General features: G+C 39.5%; 3 protein-coding genes and 1 pseudogene across 4 annotated transcripts; 3 read left to right on the top strand and 1 right to left on the bottom strand.

The window, feature by feature from the left end:
* Nucleotides 1–434: 434 nt before the first annotated feature.
* On the top strand, nucleotides 435–1,778 carry si:dkey-175m17.6 (N-acetyllactosaminide beta-1,3-N-acetylglucosaminyltransferase 2). The gene has a single exon (XM_053339707.1). The coding sequence runs from the start codon at nucleotides 435–437 to the stop codon at nucleotides 1,776–1,778; it is 1,344 nt and encodes a 447-aa protein (XP_053195682.1).
* Nucleotides 1,779–4,003: 2,225 nt separating this feature from the next.
* Nucleotides 4,004–4,642, top strand: LOC128380684 (heat shock protein 30-like). The gene has a single exon (XM_053340551.1). It carries the CDS (start codon nucleotides 4,004–4,006, stop codon nucleotides 4,640–4,642), a length of 639 nt encoding a protein of 212 aa, XP_053196526.1.
* A 2,395-nt stretch (nucleotides 4,643–7,037) lies between these two features.
* Nucleotides 7,038–7,800, bottom strand: LOC128380683 (heat shock protein 30-like; annotated as a pseudogene).
* Nucleotides 7,801–9,118: 1,318 nt separating this feature from the next.
* On the top strand, nucleotides 9,119–17,910 carry stbd1 (starch binding domain 1). Of its 2 annotated transcripts, XM_053340078.1 has the most exons (4): nucleotides 9,119–9,621; nucleotides 10,534–10,979; nucleotides 13,219–13,590; nucleotides 14,098–17,910. In XM_053340078.1, the coding sequence occupies exons 1-4, from the start codon at nucleotides 9,336–9,338 to the stop codon at nucleotides 16,516–16,518; spliced, it is 3,525 nt and encodes a 1,174-aa protein (XP_053196053.1). In that variant the 5' UTR covers nucleotides 9,119–9,335; the 3' UTR covers nucleotides 16,519–17,910. The 2 variants fall into 2 exon arrangements, with proteins under 2 accessions (XP_053196053.1, XP_053196052.1); XM_053340077.1 differs by having other exon boundaries at nucleotides 9,122–9,621; nucleotides 13,219–17,910.
* The last annotated feature ends 2,796 nt before the right edge of the window (nucleotides 17,911–20,706 follow it).

Below are 20,706 nucleotides of genomic sequence, written 5' to 3'. Positions count from 1 at the left end.
TAAAGGAGGACAAGTGAAGACCAAATTGTTATTTAATTGTTGCCTGAGTTGTGTTTACTCACCTTTCAAGGTCTAGGTCAAAAAAGAAAGGGAGATTTTATCTGCTTTATTGCATAATATACTGTATGTTCCACACTACGTCTAAAGGGGCTGTGTGCCTACCGGCAGGTAGGTGCAAGATGATGCTCTGAGTATGAAGACAAGAACAGATAATAAATCTCACTGGACCATCACCAAGGAGACAGAAACTCCAGAGGGTTGACTGCAGTGTTAGCTATAAAAATCTCATAGGTAAAGTCATGTCACTGCAGTGGAGTTCAGTCAAGGAAGAGGGTTATTTAAATAGTTTTTTCTGTTATGATTATTCAAAAATATTTTAATGTTTTTTTTCTTATGTGTGTGCAGGAGTGTGTCCAATTTGTTTGCCACAAACAATGGGTAAATGCTGCAAATGCAATGGGAGACTCCTGTGCATGTGCTTGCTGCCCTGTATGATGACCGGCCACCTTGTGATTTATATAATGGTGTCCATATTCGTCACCATGTCCTACACTCCTCCAAAAATAACCATCCACTATATTGCTCCGGGGATTTCTGCAAATTCTGGGGCTTTGGCTTCCCACCCCCTTAGCCCTTTCTGGAACCTCCGTCTGGAGGACAGTGCATTGTGGAACCAGCTGCAGCACACTTGGGACCGTCAGCACAATCCGATACTGCGCGGAAATGCAACTGGGGTATTGAGGAAGCCAAAGGTAAAGCTTTTATCACAAATTGAGGATGAATGCCTTTCTGACTGCATGTCGCACATGTGTTCAGTCCCTCGTCTACATGATATCAACAGCTTGCCAGAACAAATGAGGGCATTTATCAGGTCAATGCACTGTAGGGAATATCCCCTCCTTATCAATCAGCCTGATATGTGTAGAAGGAAGAACATTAGCTTTGGTCTTGAATCTCCTATGCTCCTCATGGCCATCAAATCTCAAGTGGGAAACTTTGAAAACAGGCAGGCTATCCGTGAAACATGGGGACGCAGTGGTCTGGTGAAGGGTGGTTCAAATAAGAAAGGTGGATTAGTGCGCACAGTTTTTCTGCTTGGCAGGCAGGACTCAAGTACAGGTCCTCATCCAGACCTCAAAAACCTCCTGGAGCTTGAGAACCAGAAATACAGGGACATCCTACAGTGGGATTTCAGAGACAGTTTCTTTAACCTGACCCTGAAGGACTTGCTGTTCTGGCATTGGCTCCAGCAATACTGCCCCACTGCCATCTTTGTATTCAAAGGGGATGATGATGTCTTTGTTCGAACAGGCGCCCTTCTGGATTACCTGCACAAGCAGTTGATGGAGCATAACCAGTGGAGAGCCTATACAAATGAAACTAACATGGATTTGTTTGTGGGGGATGTCATCAATAACGCAATGCCAAACCGTGAGCCATCAACCAAATACTACATACCAGAAAGTTTCTACAAAGGTGCATACCCACCATATGCTGGTGGAGGAGGGGTGGTGTATTCTGGTTCACTTGCATTGCGATTGAAAGAGGTGTCTAACAGGGTGCGCCTTTTCCCCATAGACGACGTGTATCTGGGCATGTGCCTGAACAGACTTGGGCTCTCTCCAAGCCACAATCCCGGGTTTTTAACATTTGATCTTCCAGTGACAGACCGGGGGAATCCCTGTGCTTACAAATCTGTTCTGCTCGTTCACAAACGGAGTCCCAAGGAGATGTTGACACTGTGGAAGCAGCTCCAGAATCTGCCTGGTCAATGTTGAGGCTCATTTGCCTGCCAAATAGGTTTCATTGAGTACAGGATGAATGCTGCTGCCACACTCATTTGAAAAACGTATCAACTGTGACTGCATCTTCATGTCAGCTAGGTGGTACACTCAAAAGGTCACATGCAATGTACCTTTCCTCTGAAGAGTAAAACTGAGGAGGTAACTGATCTACCTCAAAGGGTACTTGTATTACAAGGGCATTACACAATAGGGGCATATACCTTACTGTAAAAAAAAGAAAAAAGAAAAAAATGAATGTGAGTATGTATTTGTACCCTTTCAACTTGATTTGACTAACTAATGCAGAAAATATAATATTATGCATATTATTTCATAATATTTAGAGATAATATTTCAGATATCTTTATGCTATGTTTGCCGGTGAACATAAATTGTGTGTTTTAATCATGTGTTTTCTTGTTTTACTTTGCCCTGTTGTTTCCTTTAAGTCAGCTGTGCCAGTTAACACTACATTTTAACATGTCTCGCATCCATTTTACCCAACACTTAAAATGCAATGGATGCTTTTGTGACCTATTTTGTTACTTCAGTGATAATTTATAGTGATACTTGACATTAATTGTGGTTATCACTTAGTCAGGGTTTAATGTTCAGAAAAATGATTCTTGAATGTTCTTGTGCTGACAGTTCAAGTTAATTGATGTACAACATGCCAGAATATGTTGCTGATAAAATGAAGATAAAGAAAAAAAATGGGCCTGAGAAATTTAATGCTTTAGTGTTTTCCTTCACATCTGAATTGGAAGTCCAAAGTGATTGATTTTTCTGTTATCTGTAATGGATGTAATTGGAAATGGAAATAACCAACAGGAATTTGTTGTTTTCCTGAAGGATTCAAATGAAAAATGTATGATGTTCAAGGACAAATAAATACTTATCTATCAAACGCATAAGTATTAATCATTGCTATATATTTATTCATTTTGTTTATGGTTGCAAGAAGAAAATGAAGATGATATAAGATCATATCTTTGAAAAGGCAGATATGGAGTCAAAATGATGGTAAAGCATTGTGCAGCTCGTGAGTCACCAGCCTTACAAGCAAAGCAGAGTGAACAATGAAAGCATCTATTGTCTGTTTGATATTCCCCTTTAGTCTTGATCCTGTAGAAGTGGACTGGTTTGCACGTGGGTGTTAAGACAGATGATGTGATTGTTTTATCTTTATCTAACCCTCTTTATATATATATATATATATATATATATACACTATATATATAGATATTACAATACAAATATGTATATATTTATCTTTTTTTACATGACATGAAAGAGACTAAAATTACAAAATTACATGAAAAAAAAACATCTTCATTTGCTGGAAGACGAGGACATGGGAAACGAGTCCCCAAGAGATGATCTCCTCTAGGGAGTGTAAAAGCTGTTGCAGAAAAACATCAACAAACACAGAGGACAATGAGTGCCTCTTTTTCCACACTGAAAAATACAACAATTACAATTACAATCTCGTTTACTAATGTGTAGTAACCTGGCTACCTCTCTTCTTTTCTTTTTACTGTATTGAAGTATTTTCTTGTCTGGTCTCAATCATTGATTTTGGGACTAATAGGCAGCCAGTGGCTTCAGAGTAAAGTACTTGCAGAGGAAGACAAAGTCAATCGAAGGGCCTTGAGAGGGAGATTATGTAGCAGTATAACACTAATGAGGAAGTGGAGAAAGATGGAGGCACGGTGAACCAAATTTTGATGTAATTATACATAAATCTACTCACAGGCTACTTACCAAAGCTGCTTTTAGCACTATATCACACTACTACAATTCTTGGTGGGTGTTTTTTTTTGTTCCTGGGAAAAGTGGATAAATAAAACCAGACAGCCCAAAACTAATGGAAAGCTAGATTATGTGATTACTGCAATTTGGGTAGATTTCCACTAATGTAATGACATAAGTTTCAGTGACATCTACTGTTGAACTACTGCAACTGCAGGAATGTTCCTGAAAACACTGACATGATCCTGTGATGTCATCACTCCTGAGTAACAGCTTCACCCAGTGGAGGGCTCTGGTAACAACAGGAAACTTCCTGAAGACTCTGGACCTCCTCCAGTTATAATATAAAACCTGGGACAGTCTCACTGCTGAGACAGAAAGCAACACAACCAACTCAGAAGACAACAGACACTTTAACAGTGTTTCATCTTCATCATCACAACAAAAGGACTTGACACACACTGAAGATGCTGTGCTCTCATGGATTCCAGTCTGAGCTCAGTCCATCCATGAACTTCTACTGGCCTGTACGCAGTGTTTGGCCAGAGGTTAAGCATCTGCTCTACCAACAGGATCTACTGCAAAGAAACCTTCAAGAGCTGTGCAGCAATCTAGAGCTGGTGGACAAACTTCAACACAAGGTCCTGGATGAGACGGAGCCTTTCCAAACCAGTGAGGCCAAGCAACCAGTCTCCTACCAGCTGGAGAAAGACGGAGAGCAGTTTAAACTGACCCTGGACACTCAAGGCTTTTCCCCAGAGGAGCTGTCTGTCAGGCAGGTGGGAAACAAGCTGAGAGTCAGTGGGAAGACAGAAAAGAAGCAGGAGGATGGGAAAGGCTCCTACTTTTACAGATGCCAGGAGGTCAGACAGGAGTTTGATCTGCCTGAAGGACTAAACTGTGAAAATGTCACCTGCTACCTGACTCCAGATGGGAAGCTCCACATCCAGGCAGCTAAAGCTCTGAGTGTTGAGGAGGCTGAAAGAGAGCTGCCTATCAGGAGGGAGTTGGAGGAGAAAAAACAACAGAGTCTGAGTTCACAGACAGAAGACATCAGCACAGAGAGAGACAACAGCACACAGGACAAACCTGAAGACATGGACTGATGGACTGAAGTCTATGTAGTTGTGCTAATGTATAGGGAATGTGTTTTATACAAGTGTTAAATATTGATCATTCATGCTTTGTATTTTGTAAATTGAATAATAAATGAATTTAAATCATGTTTTTGGTTGGTTTATAGCTATAATGATATGATATTAATTTAAATGCATACATTACACATTTACATAGATTATTGAATACTTGTAAAATGTGTGTTTCATTTTTATTAAAAGGAAGGGAGAAAACAGCTAAATTGCACCAATTTATGCCCTATTGGTGTTCAACATGACCTCCATTCCTATTTTATCTTTACTAAGTATTGGCTGGTTGTAAATGCTTAGCACAGATTGATGTTGTCTTCTGTTGGTGTGTTTGTTGGTGTGAATGTTAATGTCTGACTTTATTACTGTCAGTACAGTCACAAAGGAGACTTTACAGGAAAAATATCAAGGTACTTTTAGAATTATGATTTGTTACTTCTTTGATAATCATTCACAATTGATTTTAGTTCACTTCACTGATTTTTATGTGACAATAGACAGAAATAATGAATCAGAAGTAACCTTCACCTGACTACAAGTAAAAAAAAGGATCCAACCACTTTTAAACTGATGTCAAAACCATGTTCAGTGGCAGTAACTTTAAGAGCAGACATTTTAATGTAAATGGACTCAGATGTCAAAAAGGGAACGTAGATACTGTAAATGAAGACTTGAGCCATTCTGTATTCAGTTCAATTCAAACTATCAAATCATACACTGTTTTTACTAATATGTGAAAAAGACACATTTGAGTTAATTTGATGTTATTTTCTACAAATGAATAAATATTAGTTTTAAGACTCAACTCAACTCAACTCAATTCAACTCAACTTTATTTATATAGCACTTTAAAACAACCACAGCTGAAACAAAGTGCTGTACATAAATAGATAGAACAACACAGGTACATAAAACAAATAACAGGAAATAAATACTAAAACAATAACTAAAAACAAACCATAAAACACTAAAACAGGAACAGAGTCTCATGCTGGGTTGAAAGCCAAGGAATAAAAATGGGTTTTAAGACGAGTTTTAAAAATGGACAGAGGCTTGTCTAATATGTAAAGGAAGCTCATTCCATAATTTAGGAGCAGCAACAGAAAAAGCTCTATCCCGACTGAATTTCCGTTTTGACCTTGGTACCTCCTGGAGCAGCAGATCAGCTGACCTGAGGCACCGAGCAGGAGCATAGGGGTGAAGGAGCTCAGAGAGGTAAAACTGGGCCAGACCATTTAAAGATTTAAAAACAAATAAAATAATCTTAAAATGGACTCTAAAGTGCACAGGCAGCCAGTGCAGGGAGGCCAGGATGGGCGTTATGTGCTCCCTCTTACGTGCGATGGAGGACTGACTGACTCCAAAATATAGTGCATTGCAGTAATCCAGCCGGGATGTGATGAAGGCATGGATTACTGTTTCAAAGTGCTGTAGTGTGAGGAAGGGCTTCACCTTTGCCAGCTGTCTAATGTGAAAAAGCTGGACTTCACCACAGCACTAATTTGCCGATCCAATTTAAAATCACTGTCCATCTTAAAACCCATGTTTGAAACTGTTGGCTTTAAATAATCTGCCAAAGGGCCCAAGTCAACAAGAGGGGGTTCACAAGAGCCACTGGGACCAAACACCATCACTTCTTTTTTTTCTTTTTTTGTTGAAGTTTAAAAAGTTCAAGGCCATCCAGGCTTTGATGTCTTCAAGACATGCCAGAAGTGGTGTGAGGGAGAAAGCATTTTTATTTTTTAGCAGCACATATAAGAGAAGGCATTAGATCTGTTCTATTCAATAGATCCAGTCAGCCATGACTGTGTGACAGTGAGTCAACATGTACAATACCATAAATGGAATTCAGCCATCATTAACTGTGTTATTTACACCTTTAGTTTTCTTACTGTGACATGTCAAAATGTATGTGTGAAAAAGGCTTATGACACCTTCTGTGACACTGCAACATATATTTAGGTTAAGGGTTAAGATGTTGTTGGTTTGTGTTATGAGAATATAGATGGATCCAGATTTTTGGAGCGAGAGCCATAAACTCAAAGTCAGGATATCTCAGCCTCTTCTGCCTCAATTTTACCAAATATATGAAAGTGTAGCACTTAATCTCTGAAGTATCTCTTTAATGAACCTATTTCATTAGTTAGTTTAGTTTTATAGTCATACACTATAAAGTGTTCTAATATTTTTGTATTACTTTTGTGACCTACAAGGCAATGTTTACATCCCAAGAAGACAAAAATATTAATACAAAGCCAAAGAACAAGAGTTTTGTTTTTTTCCTTACATATTAATCATACCCAGTTCATCAGTTACAACATGTGTAAAGTACATTTCCTATACATTGGCACATACATCAGTCCATGTTTTTAGGTTTGTCCTGTGTGCTGTTGTCTCTCTCTGTGCTGATGTCTTCTGTCTGTGAACTCAGACTCTGCTGTTTTTTTCTCCTCCAAGCTGCTCTTGATAGGCAGCTCTCTTTCAGCCTCCCCAATACTCAGAGCTTTGGTTGCCTGGATGTGGAGCTTCCCATCTGGTGCCAGGTAGCAAGTGATGGATTCAGGGTTCAGCTCTTCAGGCAGATCAAACTCCTGTCTGACCTCCTGGCATCTGTAAAAGTAGGAGCCTTTCCCATCCTCCTGCTTCTTTTCTGTCTTCCCACTGACTCTCAGCTTGTTTCCCACCTGCTTGACAGACAGCTCCTCTGGGGAAAAGCCTTGAGTGTCCAGGGTCAGTTTAAACTGCTCTCCCTCTTTCTCTAGCTGGTAGGAGACTGGTTGGAAAGGCTCCTCCAGGATCTTGTGTTGAAGTTTGTCCATCAGCTCCAGACTTCTATGCAGCTCGTGGAATGTTTTTTGTAGTAGATCCTGCCGGTAGAGCAGAGGTTTGACCTCTGGCCACAGACGGCGCACAGGCCAGTAGAAGTCCATCAATGGACTGAGCGCAGACTGGAATCCAGGAGAGCACAGCATCTTCACTGTGTGTTTAGTGCTGAGTCCTCTTATTGTGAGATAAAGCATTGTTAAAGAGTCTGTTGTCTTCTGTGTTGGTTGTGTTGCTTTCTGTCTCAGCAGTGAGATTGTCCAAACTTTTATATTCTAACTAGAGGAGGTCCAGAGTTTTCAGGAAGTTTCCAGTGTTTACCAAAGATATCCAGTAGGTGGAGCTGTTACCCAGGAGTGATGATATCACAGGATCATCCTTGTTTGTTCATGAAATTTTCTACATGACAGAATAGGAGATTAGAGCCTCTTTTTTTCTATTTTATTTTTAACATGTATTTCTTCATTAACAATGTTTGAGTCAATCTAAGAGGTACTCTCACACCAAAACCTATATTACATTTTTTTGGTCAATAACCACATCATATCACACAGATCAAAACACTTGCTCTGAGCTTTTACTGGAATACAGCCAATGGATAGAAAGGCATTTAGTGATTCAACTAACAAAGCAGAGAGCAAATGATACAAACACTGTATTCATTTTATTAGAGATGTAGCCTAGTACAGGCCTACAGTCTGAAGTCTAACAACATTTTAGATTTGCTTTGAAGTGTAATCAGACCCGACAGAGCTAAACAATCACATTTTAGAAGATGCTATAAACTTCGAGAATAAGTCCAAATGTTTTGGTCGTAAGCATGTTGACATGTTTAAGTCCCAGCTCTAAAGTGATGTGATTCAGCTGAATTTTAAAATTGGATAGTTCATGATGTGTCCAGAAATAGGGTGGATTCAACTATATGGGAGAGTTTTTGAATCCTAATTCTATCGTGTGATCTGTTCTTGTCATCAAAACAAAACAGCCCAACTTCTGAATTCCTCAGGGTATCTACTTTCTTATGTGAAAAAAATAAGTGAATGATCATTTAAAAAAGCATCAGCACTATTTTGTTTTTGGTGTAGTTGACACATTTCTCAGTGCTGATCTAGGACACAGTTTGTGTCCTAGATCAGCACTAGGACACAGTTTGCGTCCTAGATTGGGTTTAGTGTAAGCCCTTGATTTAATCACTAATTGTCTTGACTTTAACTGTTAAGGGAAGATCGAGGAACAATGCTGTTTTCTTATGCTGTCCCACTTTAGACTACTTGATGTCCCAGTACACCTGAATTCACCCAATTTGAAAAACATAAGAGACTACAACAATATCTTAAACACAATTTCTTCTTATTCAAACATTTTTGAGAAAGATTGCTAAAATATCCCATACACCAACTGCGGCCAAAACATATGCAGCATGGACAGTGTGTGTGTGTCTCACAGGATAAATCAAATGTTTTGGATCAAAACACTATTAAACTAGGATTAAGTGGTTTCAGTGGGATGAGACACGCTGGTGCCGATTCTGATTCATAGCTGCATGAACGGCTGTATGAAAATAGATCGTAAAACAAACCGTCCCTTTCCCTTTTTTTATGAATGAATGTCGAGTCCCCGTGATCCACTCAGCCAATGAGTAGCTTGTACCTGCAGCCGTTTGCAGCTCTGCAGCAACAAGAGGTCACTACACTTGAAAGCGTGGAGGGGAGCGCAGCAGCAGCCTGCAGCAGTCGTATCTGTTAGGCCTGTATACGCACATAGAGAGACATCACACAACAGCAGGGTTTTTTTTTCTTTTTCTTTTCTTTTTATTTGACAACCGATTGCAATGTCGCGGCAAAACAACAACGCCGTGGCCGTGGAGAGACGCATGGATCTGGCCTCGCTTTTCTGCATGATCGGGCGGCACGGTCCCGCTGTGGCTCTGGCTGTGATACTGATGGTGTCCGTGGTGGCGGGTTTCATCATCTACCGGACCGTGAGGGGGAAGCGGAGGAAGGCCACAGCCGCAGCCGACGGCGCTGACAGCAAGAGCGAAGAGAGAGAGGAGAGAGACGCATCGGTGATACAGGAGCCGGACCCGGAGGAACCACACAGACCAGCGGAGTCAACAGGTAAAGATCCAATATTTATCTTAGCAGGTAGGCTGCTGCAGTCTACAGGTGATAATATTCATTATAAATATAAATATACGAGGCCTTTATAATATAGAGATTATAATAGACTATTTTGTAATGTAGGCTAATAATTTAAATTATGGTCTAATTGATTTTTATAACTTCATATGATCTACAATATAGCTATAGGCTACTGTAGTAATAGAGGTATTAATGTCCAGACTATGATAGACTACTGTAGGAGATAAAAATATAACATGCTATAAAGCCATTATTAACTCTGAGCCATCAGTGAAACCTCGTGCATTTTTAAGGATAGAATAATTGCCATGTAATACAAATGTTGGTGGTAAAGAAATACAGTTATACAACACAAGATTAATATTTACATCTGTAATGAAAAGGAACTAGATTATAATGATTATAGTATATATTATAGATTAGATTAGATTAGATTATAGTAGTACACATTTCCAAATGAAAAGCATCAGTAAACTAAAATAACTTTTATATTTTTGAATTTGGCAACATTCGTATTATCTGGATTGAAGTGCAGAAACAGAGATAAAATTGAATAATAAGGGTGTAGAGATTTTTGGCAGGTCAAATGAGGCCTTAAACTGAGGAGGCATAACCCAACAAATCATTGCTGATTGCGTTACTTGTATGTGATGAAATCATGCTGTACTGTCATTTTGAAAAGGTGGATTTACAAAGCCTATTTGAAGTCTAGGCAATATCACATTTTCTATGTCTATACTTTGTAAATCAATTACGATCTCCATAATCCCATCAATTTTGATTGTCTGTTGCACTAAACAATAGCACTAGTTAAAAGTTCACCTTTCATCTATTCTACCTTTTGTGTGTTAAAGGCTGCAAAGTAACTGGTCTTTTGTCTTGTTATAGATTTGAGTGACAATGGCTCATCAGATGTGCTAAAGGAGGATGCTGATTTGATTTTGAATGATATCAAAATCAGGCAGCGTCGTGCTGGTGCCACTGCTGCTGCTGCTGCTGCTGCTGCTGCTGAGAAGAAACCATCACTTTGTTCTCTCCCCAAGAGTAACGTCCAAGTACCACTCAACAAGCATACCACTTCAGGTGACACAGAGGACATGGCAGTCATTCAAGACTCTTATAAAGTAACTGAGACGTATGCAGAGGATGCCAAAGAGAGCGTGCAAAGTGATACTTACACGGTGGCTGAAATGGAGGTGGAGGATGCTGTTGATTTGCACCAGTGTGCAACAGATGATGGTGTAAAGGAGGAAGCAGAGATCAATGATATTGACAGCCGCATGAAAGAGCCTGAGCTGAAAAATGATGAGAGCTGCCATGAGGAAGAAAAGAAAGTAAGCAGCCATGTGTTGTTTGACTGAAGTTGTATATGACTGTAATGTGATATGTAACACTGGCAGCAAGTGTTTAAAATGGGTAGCTACTACAGTACACATTCAAAATATTGTAGAGAGTTGTTTCCTGTCCGTCCCCTCCTCCCCAGGCTCAAAGCTCACATGGGTTTTTTGGTCGGGTGGAATCTATCTCAGTTGATCCAGTTTGTTTACTTGCTTCCATGGCTGCAGCTCGCTGTGTTTGCATGCCATTCTGGCAACCTGGGGTGTCTTAATGGGCATCAATCTGATCTCACAGAAATGTGTGAAATAACCATGACCTCTTAACAACGCATTATGTGGTGGTGACACGTAATGTGCTAAAGTAACCTGCCAACACTAGGTTGAATGGGCAGCGGGCGGAATCACACGTACCAAAACAAACAGCAGTCAACAGACGTTCTGCACCATAATAGAAATTTCAAAGGGCTACATACTGGCTGCAGTATTATAGTCTGAGAAGCCAGTATTTCAATTTAAAATGTTTCCTTTATCTCTGATAATGTATCATGGTCATTTTTCAATTTATAGTTAGTGCAATAAATATATTACATATTGATCCTTTAAAGACTGGAAGTTTAGAACGTTTGATGGAAATTGGCACAGATAACACACTGCCCATCACTTGGACTTTTCTTTTAATTATTTGACTGTAGTCCCACCATAATCAATATTTTATGTTAACAATTAATTTAACAACTATGTGTCATTTGAAGTATGTAGCTTTCTTTTAACTCATTAGTTGTTTTTTTATTTACGACTGTAGGTTTCAGTGTTCTCAACAACTATGTTTCCAGTAGTATGAAGTAGCTGTTTTCAGCAAACAACTTCTGATAATCCCACCAAGAGACTGATATTTTTCTAAGGAGTTTGAACATACTGTAGCTATTATAATACCGGTCTTTATCTGCTATCGAGAACCAAGAATTAAAATTATTTTCCTCTTTGCTTTCTTGCCAAGAGTTAAATGGAAAGATCAATACCACTCTGATATTTTTGGGGTCAGCTCTATGTTCCCACAGCTCTATGTTCCCACAGCCCGATGTTCCCACATTTCTAACTTTCTTTTCAAAATTAGGTCCTATGTTCCCACAGCTCTATGTTCCCACAGCCCAATGTTCCCATATTTCTAACTTTTTTTTCAAAATTAGGCCCTATGTTCCCACAGGGTTAGGGTTAGGGTTATATTTTACAACTATTTTACAAAAAGACGGCCCAATCAGGACAGTGTTGTGCCTGCCCCAGTGCTTAATTTGTAAATGATTGTTCATGAGGGACTTTCCCTCGTAGCCTTACAGAGGTACCAGGACACCCCACATGTCTGTGGCTGTGGGAAAATAGGGTCTAAATTTGAATAATTTCTTAGAAACGTGGGAACATAGGGCTGTGGGAACATAGAGCTGTGGGAACATAGGGCCTAAATTTAAATCATTTCTTAGAAAAGTGGAAACATAGGGCTGTGGGAACATAGGTGCTCTGGGAACATAGGTGCTGTGGGAACATAGGGCTGTGGGAACATAGACACGCTCCCATATTTGTCACCTAAGTATGAAGCTAATACAGCCAAGTGATACTTAGTTTAGCTTAGCATAAAGACTGGAAGCAGGGGGAAGCAGCTAGCCTGACCCTGTCCAAATTTAGCTTTACAGGTGCTAGAGGTGTGTTTTGGCTTTGCCACCCCACAACCTGCTACAGTATTAAGCTACGTGTTAAGCTAGGAACTAGCCTGGCTCTGTCCATAGGTAACAAAATATGCCTACCAGCACCTCTAAAGCTCAATTAACATGATATAGCTGTTGCCTTCTGTTTCCTGTCTTTATGCTAAATTAAGCTAAATGGAAGCTTGCTACAGCTTAATACTTAGTGGGCAGATATAAGGGTGGTATCAATCTTATAAACTGCCTGTCAGCAAGAAAGCAAACAAGTTCACTTGCCAAAATGCCAAACATCTCCCACTTCATTGATACCAGAGTAATAGCACTAACCAAGTGGGGCTATTCCTCTCCAACTTGCCTATCCATTACCCTTAAACTGCAATCCAGGTTTCAGACTAGCACAGGTTGGGAGATCAACCATAGGCAGTTAATAAAGTGTCCTCTTGTGTAAGCTAGTTTATCCTATTTTGTTGCAAATATTGTCATCTACTGTCTGCCAGGAAAAATTTGTCCTGAATTACTAATTTTATTTTCATGGTGTCTAGGTGTTTAAAGCAGAATTCCGGGAAGATGAGGATGTGACCACAGACAAGGATGTTTCTGACAAGAAAACCAGGCAAGAGGAGGAAAGCTTTCAGTGTGCTTTGAGCAGCCCGGTATGCTTTGAACAAATGCTTCATATGAGTGAAGATGATGACAATGACAAACTACAAGATAATAAAACCACGCTGGAGACAAACACAGTGGAGTCCACCTTTAAAGAGCCTGTCACACATATTGACAATTTACCTGTCACCTGCCTCTCTGATGACAAAGATGAGGACTTTGAGGAAGAGAAACACCATCTAGATAGTATTGATTACAGTAAATATTCCAGCAGTAATCACCTCTCTACAGAAGAAGAAAAGAAAAATGAGGTTGAGGAAGCAGAAGAGGAGTCTGTAAACGATCATGTAATTTCTCAACAACCTGAGATCTCGTCCTCAACATTTGAACAAGAAACAACACTGCTACCTTCACAGCAGGACCAATGTGATCATAGCATGGATGTGGTGGTGGATGAAGAAGAAAAGAAAAGTGAGGTTGAGGAAGCAGAAGAGGAGACTGTAGACTACCAGGTAAAATCTCAAGAAGCTGAGATCTTGTCCTCAACATTTGAACAAGAAACAACCCTGCCATCTCCACAGCAGGACCAATGTGATCAGAGGATAGATGTGGTGGTCGACAAAGAAGAAAAGAAAAGTGAGGTTGAGGAAGCAGAAGAGGAGTCTGTAAACTATCAGGTAATTTCTCAACAACCTGAGATCGTGTCCTCAACATTTGAACAAGAAACAACCCTGCCATCTTCACAGCAGCACCAATGTGATCATATGACTGATGTGGTGGAGGAAGAAAAGAAAAGTGAGGTTGAAGAAGTGGAAGAGGAGTCTGTAGACTACCAGGTAATTTCTCAACAAGCTGAGATCTGGTCCTCAACATTTGAACAAGAAACAACCCTGCCATCTTCACAGCAGGACTTATGGGATCATAGGATGGACGTGGTGGCGGACAAAGAAGAAAAGAAAAGTGAGGTTGAGGAAACAGAAGACGAGTCTGTAGACTACCAGATAATTTCTCAACAAGCTGAGCTCTGGTCGTCAACATCTGAACAAGAAACAACCGTGCCATCTTCAGAGCAGGACCAATATTATCATAGCACAGACGTGGCGGCACTGCCCATTCAGGATAGTGAAGCTGAAGTGTTTGAAAAAGATACAGATAAAGACCCAACAGACAATCTTACTGCTGTCGAATTCGATGCTCACTCACTACAGTTTAAAGAGGAAGAACTGCAAATTGAAGAAAATGGTCTCACATGTAATCAAGAGGTTGGTGTTCTTCCTGCTGGGACTGATCAAGTGATAGAGAATATACTGACTAGTGACAATGTCGTTGTCTGTGGTGAAGACAGTTCAACAATGGCGCTCAGCCCTGTTCTGCCCTGTTTGAGCGATCCTGTAAAGGTTGTTAATCTTGATGACGGTCTGTCAAGTGTCACCACTGATGCAAAAGCTCATATCTCAAGCATTGCAGATTTCCCTGACTTATCATTGGATTGTCAACAAGCACAGAAAGAAGATAAAATAGTTGCCACTCTCGAAGACACTGACTCTGCTAATGTTAACACTCAAATGCCATTGCATGAGACAGAAAATCAGCCTGAAAGCAATGAAAATGGAACAACCACTGTGCTGGCTGAAGAATGTATTGACCAAGTCTATGAATCTCATGTTTCACCCAGCTGCAAAGAGGAGCAAAGTGTCCAATTGATAAATAATGATTCTTTTGACAAAGCAGATGTTGCTTGTTCTGACATAGATACAAATGTTCCTGCTTCTCTAATGACAGAAGAAATATCTTGTCCTCACCTGCCATCCATCTACCAAGGCTGCCAAAGTGAACACATGGAAACAAATGAGACTTTTGATGAGACGGTTGTTAACTCTGTGACTGAAGCAGCTGTTAGTGACAATGCTAGCATTGGCGTACTTGAAATGTCAGAAGAAATATCTCATCCTCATCTGCTGGCTGCCTCTCAAGACCAACAAAGTAGCCAAACACAAAATAACAAAGATTTTTCAGAAGTTACCACTGGTCTTGCTCCCGTCATGACCGATGACATTAACCCTACCATGTGTCAACTTCACCTGCTGTCTTTTGAACAAAATGTGCTGAGTCCTGACATATCATCTCCTGGTGTTGGTGAAGAGAGTGGGATTTCAAGCATGGCTGTTAGCCCTGATTTACAAGATGTTGGTAATGAATTTGAAACTATTGTTACAAATATTGCACTTCCTGTGAAAGATTATGATCCACAGCCGGAGGAACACACTGAGGCTCAAAAATGCTTCTTTACTGAGGATGTAGCTGTATCTGTCATCAAGGAAGATACAGCAGGTATGGTGTTTGGCCCTTACCCATCACATCTTCCTCAGCAACTCCAAAGCGAACATACAGATAGGATTAACTATGAATCATTTGCAGCCAACGAAGACATGTTTGGCCAAGACATTGAGGATGGCTATCAAAGAGTGATGGACCAGTTTGTGGTGCCGATTGCAAGCAATGTTACTAGCTTAACTGATGAGCTAAAAACACAGCCAGACATGAAAGCTGTTGTTGAGGTTGTAGAGATAAAGGAGAAGAAGGAAGCAGTAAGGGCTGAAAAGAAAGAGGCAGCAGAAGCAGATGAGGAAAAAGATGAGGATTATGAAAAGACGGAAATTAGTATCATGGAGGCAACTATGGACAATAATGAGTGGATCACGGATAGCAACTACCAAGTCCTTCCCTGGATGAACCTTTCTGCCCCAGCTTTGGTCCAACACCATACCAGCCAAAAAACCAACCAACTTCCCACGGAGGAAGGCCAGCACAGCCCTTCTCTTGCAGATGTTATTTGTAGAGATACAGATACCCTACCCTCCACTGACGTCAAACAAACCAGCACTCTCGCTCTTGTTGAGGAAAACACAGAAAAAAAGGTTGTGGCTGTCCAGCCCATGCCTCAGAATGTCAATGTGATCTTTCGAGTCCACTATCTCACCCAATCGCCATACCAGACGGTGGCCGTCACGGGGAACCAGCAGGAGCTGGGGAACTGGAAGGAATTCATCCCTCTAGAGAGGGCCAAGGACGGGCACTGGGCCACTGTGGTCAGCCTCCCCGCAGAGAGCCATGTGGAGTGGAAGTTTGTGGTTGTGGACAAAGGTGAGGTGTGTCGCTGGGAGGAATGTGGCAACCGCCTCCTCGAAACAGGATACGGAGATGACCTGGTTGTGCACAAATGGTGGGGATTCCTGTGAGAGAGGGTGAAGGAATATGCTGCAAAGGTGTGAGGAAGATTGAGAGTGACATGTACAGCACAGTAAGCTTTGATAGAGAAACTGGACCAGATAAAGTTTGAGATTTTTGTACAGCCTGTCACAAGACACACATGTTGATACAGTAGATTAAAATGACACCTAAAAACTAATTTATACTGGATCATATGATAAATACATGTTAGTAGGCATTGCTTTGGTAGTTTGACAGTCAAAAGACATCCAGACAACTAGGTTCAAACAGGTCTTTTAAATAGTTTTTTAAAATGTCTTGGTTACATATAATTAACTGTTGTTTCAATAACTATGAACTAACTATATTTTAGTGCTGGATTGATTAGTATTACAACAGATAATTAACAATGTTGATAATAGATTCATTGTTTAAGTATTTTTTTCATTTATACACATGTAGTGTATAAAAATATATATAAAAATGTTTTTCAAATCAAGCCCAATTTTAAATATCTGTCTTTTGGTCTGCAAATTTCCAGCACCACGATTTCTGTCATCTAATAGGACTTTTCTTCGAGGATTGCCCTCTAATAGCCAGTGATCAAATCAATATTTTAAGTGAACTGAAAAGATAGGCAAAACACAGAAGCATTACTGTACATAAAACATGTTTTTTCCCTGTATATGCAATATGCACGTCTTTAAAAGTGGGTGATTTAATGCAAGTGTTTAATTTGTATAAATGGAGACTTTATTATACTGTCCATATGCTGCTTCAATACTCCCTAACAATTTATGAGAATAAATGCACATAGTTCACTTTGACTACAGCAATAATCAAAGCAATAATTGTTCATTATATTGTATGAATGGTGTTCTATCAGGTATTATAATGTGGTTACCACTAAACTGTGATATAGTTGTAACTTGCTGCTTTTATCTTGTGGGACTCTGTGCATGCAAAATGGTCTCACTGTTGTTTTATGACTGTGCCTTTTTAAAAATGATGTTCTACTAATGTGTTATAATGCATCAAATCAGTGCGGCTTTTCTTTTTAAAACAGCGTTGCTGGCTTTTTTTTCTGTGTATCACTAAAACTTTTACTGAATTACTTATGATTAATGACTAATGATTCAATTATTTTTTCAAAACAAATGCTGTCAGTTTTTTTGGTCATTTTATTTCTTAAACGGTGTAGACTATTATCTCAGATCTCACCAGAGTATATTATTATGCAATATGATGATGATAATGGTACTTGAATGTACATGTCAAATAAACTAATCCTCCAGGTCTGTCATAGCTGGAAATATATGTTTCTTATAAATGTGAATTTATTGCAAAAGCAGATATTTGGAGATAATTGCAAGTGTTCGTTCCAATATGAAAAATGTGTCTCACAAAATAAAAATGCATAACTTGACAATTCATTTGTTAATATTCATTATTAAATATAACTAAAGTATTTTATTAGACAAGCTCATTTTATGTATGAAAGTGAATTTTATTTTTCTGAAGCTGTGGCAGGGCAGGATTTTGTTTATCCAGTGCTTTTAAAGCACTATTACAATGTCTCATAGAGAACATATATTAAATATGTAAATGTCTACAAGAGGCAGGATGCACTCCATTTGCAGATTTCCCTCCAAAACTATTGTTTTTGATTCAAAATCAATATGTCAGATCAATTTGCAAGCATCATTATGTATAAAAAATGTGCAGTTGTTGTCCAGATGTCTTTGAATCATTTGTTACGACAAATAGTCTAACACAATCTTTTAGGGTCTTATGAGGTAACTCACTGAAAAAGCGTTTGCCAAAATCTCTATTTAAATTTCTGTGATTCAAACCAAAGCTGAGACTGTGACCTTGTTTTGAGTCCAGCTGGCTCTGAGGTGGCTCATACAGGGAGAGCGTCATTAGCAGGCATATTCTTCTGCCAGCTTGTCAGCTCCACTCAGCTCATTGCTGTAGGTGATCCGCTACATCTGAAAAGAAGCGCTCTTCATTTTCCGGTCTAGGGGCTCTGTGGATGGTAAATAGTACACAAAGACACTTGCACAAGTTTTTGAGGAATTTTAGTTTTTTTGGAAAGGTCAGTCCTGTAAATGATTAATCTGCACAGGAGGGAGCGGTGAGGTTCTGTGAACTCTTAACTCATAAAAGGCTAAAAGTATGTGTAAACACTGCTGAAAAAGGAAGAGAAGATATATTGAGGGAAGAAAAAGAGAGTCTTCCATTTTTTGTTTTTCATCTATAAATTAGATGTTAATGGTTCATTGGCAGGACAGCAAAAGAAAAAAAATCAGGGTCATTCATGCAGAGCAATTGCTAATAGATTACTTAAAAACAATAAATACCATTGATAAAGACAAAAAGAACATTCAGTGTGGTGAAAAAAACACTTAAGAAGAATATTTATAAAACTGTTGAAAAAAAAATGTTGCCCCTCTAACATGCTTGTCATGTTGCTTTGACTACATGTCCACATGTCTTTGAAATGTGATCCCTGCTGTGGATCCACATTTGGATGACTCCTCCATCCAAAGCGACTAATACATATATGGGAACCTCCCCTTGGGTATCTAACCCTGAACCTTTACAAGATCAACACAATGTTCCTCTTAACCAAACAAAGCCTTTGGGACTCATTTGACCCACTTAAAACAGGGCCAACAGGACTCTGTCAAGCTTTAAGTGGAATGATTTCTGGTGGGTTTATTTTGGGTTTTTTTTTTATTTCAAAACAGGGGTTCAAGAAACTTTTGCCTGTTTGCCTGAGTGCCAAATATAACAAAACGTGATGTTATATAGAGGCTCTGTTATCACTGATAGCCTATCTATCCTTTAACCGTATTGTTAATGTTAATCAAGAAGATTTATTACCTTTTGAAGCACTGTTGATGTGAAATGAATTGAAATGAAATGAAAAGATTGCTACATGGCTGTTAAATTATTATTTTTTTCAATTTAATTTTAAGAGTTTATTTAGCAAAATTCCAACACATGGATCTCAACACAACAGATCTCAAGCTTAACTTATGAGGTCTTTTTTCACTTGTCATACAAGGAAAAGCACAGGTGTAATTATTGACATTAATGATGGCTAAATTCCTGTCAGCTGTGCCAATTCAAAGGTTCAGGTTAGATAGTAGATAAGGTTAGAGAGTAGATAAACTAAACCATGCACAATTGTTTGAACAGAGCCAGCAGAAGGTGTTGGGTCCTGGGTCATATGTATTAGTTTTGTTGAATATAAACACAGCACACTCCCTCACTCCTCCCACTGTCACATTAGCCTGTGGGGGGGGGGGGGGGGGGGGGGGTGAATGCACTTTCTAAGGTTGAAGGTAATCCTTTATTTAGACACAAGGGTTACAACTGACACCGTTTACACTCTACATGTAGAAAATGCTCTCTCTCTTTCTATGTCTTTCTCATACAGTTCATGCAGACACATGCACACACTGAACCTCTAAACAGTTAAGCCACCGTTGGACCAGTGTTTGATCTGTGTTAAGGCAAAAGTCTTAACGCTGAGTCATCTGTCTAATCCTGAAACAGCCTTCTGTCAGGCTCTGCACACACACATAGGGTGACTAGAGTGAACTAAGGCTTCATATCAACACCTTGAAGTGTTTGGCTGTTGTTGTTCTTCTCATCATCATATTGGAAATGATTAAAAAAAAACTTTCAGAAAGACTTATTTATACTCTAACACTTATTTTGGGGTTTGTTTCCTGTCAGTCGTAAGTCATCAAGTCATAAACCGGGGACGATGAAATGCCCATACCATATTTTATGGCAATCTGACAAGCAGTTATTAAGATATTAAGTGTTTAATGTACAAATCACTGATTGATCTACCAATACCAAAGCTCTGCTGCTAGCCAGGCAAAAACATATATTAATTCATAAGAGGTTTGTTCTGAAATCCAGTACAACAACATTAAACAAATCAACCAGCATACACATCCCTGTCATGTCAGAGACTGAAAATATGGACTGTGTAATCCTGAATGCAGAATTGATATTTTATCTAGATCTCAGCATTTTAAAAAGACCCTCCTCAGATCAGAGGTACAAAGGTTACTCTTGTCATGGAGCAGAAGACATCCTAACACCAAACTGGACTGCCAAGTGTGAAATTCTCTTGAAGTTGAGTCTGCTGTCTCCTCTTACAGAAGCCAACCACTAGGACCAGGCTGCTGCAT

The sequence above is a fragment of the Scomber japonicus genome, chromosome 19 (genome assembly GCF_027409825.1).
Source record: "Scomber japonicus isolate fScoJap1 chromosome 19, fScoJap1.pri, whole genome shotgun sequence".
Classification (NCBI taxonomy): domain Eukaryota; kingdom Metazoa; phylum Chordata; class Actinopteri; order Scombriformes; family Scombridae; genus Scomber; species Scomber japonicus.
This window is presented reverse-complemented; position numbering and strand designations above follow the sequence as displayed.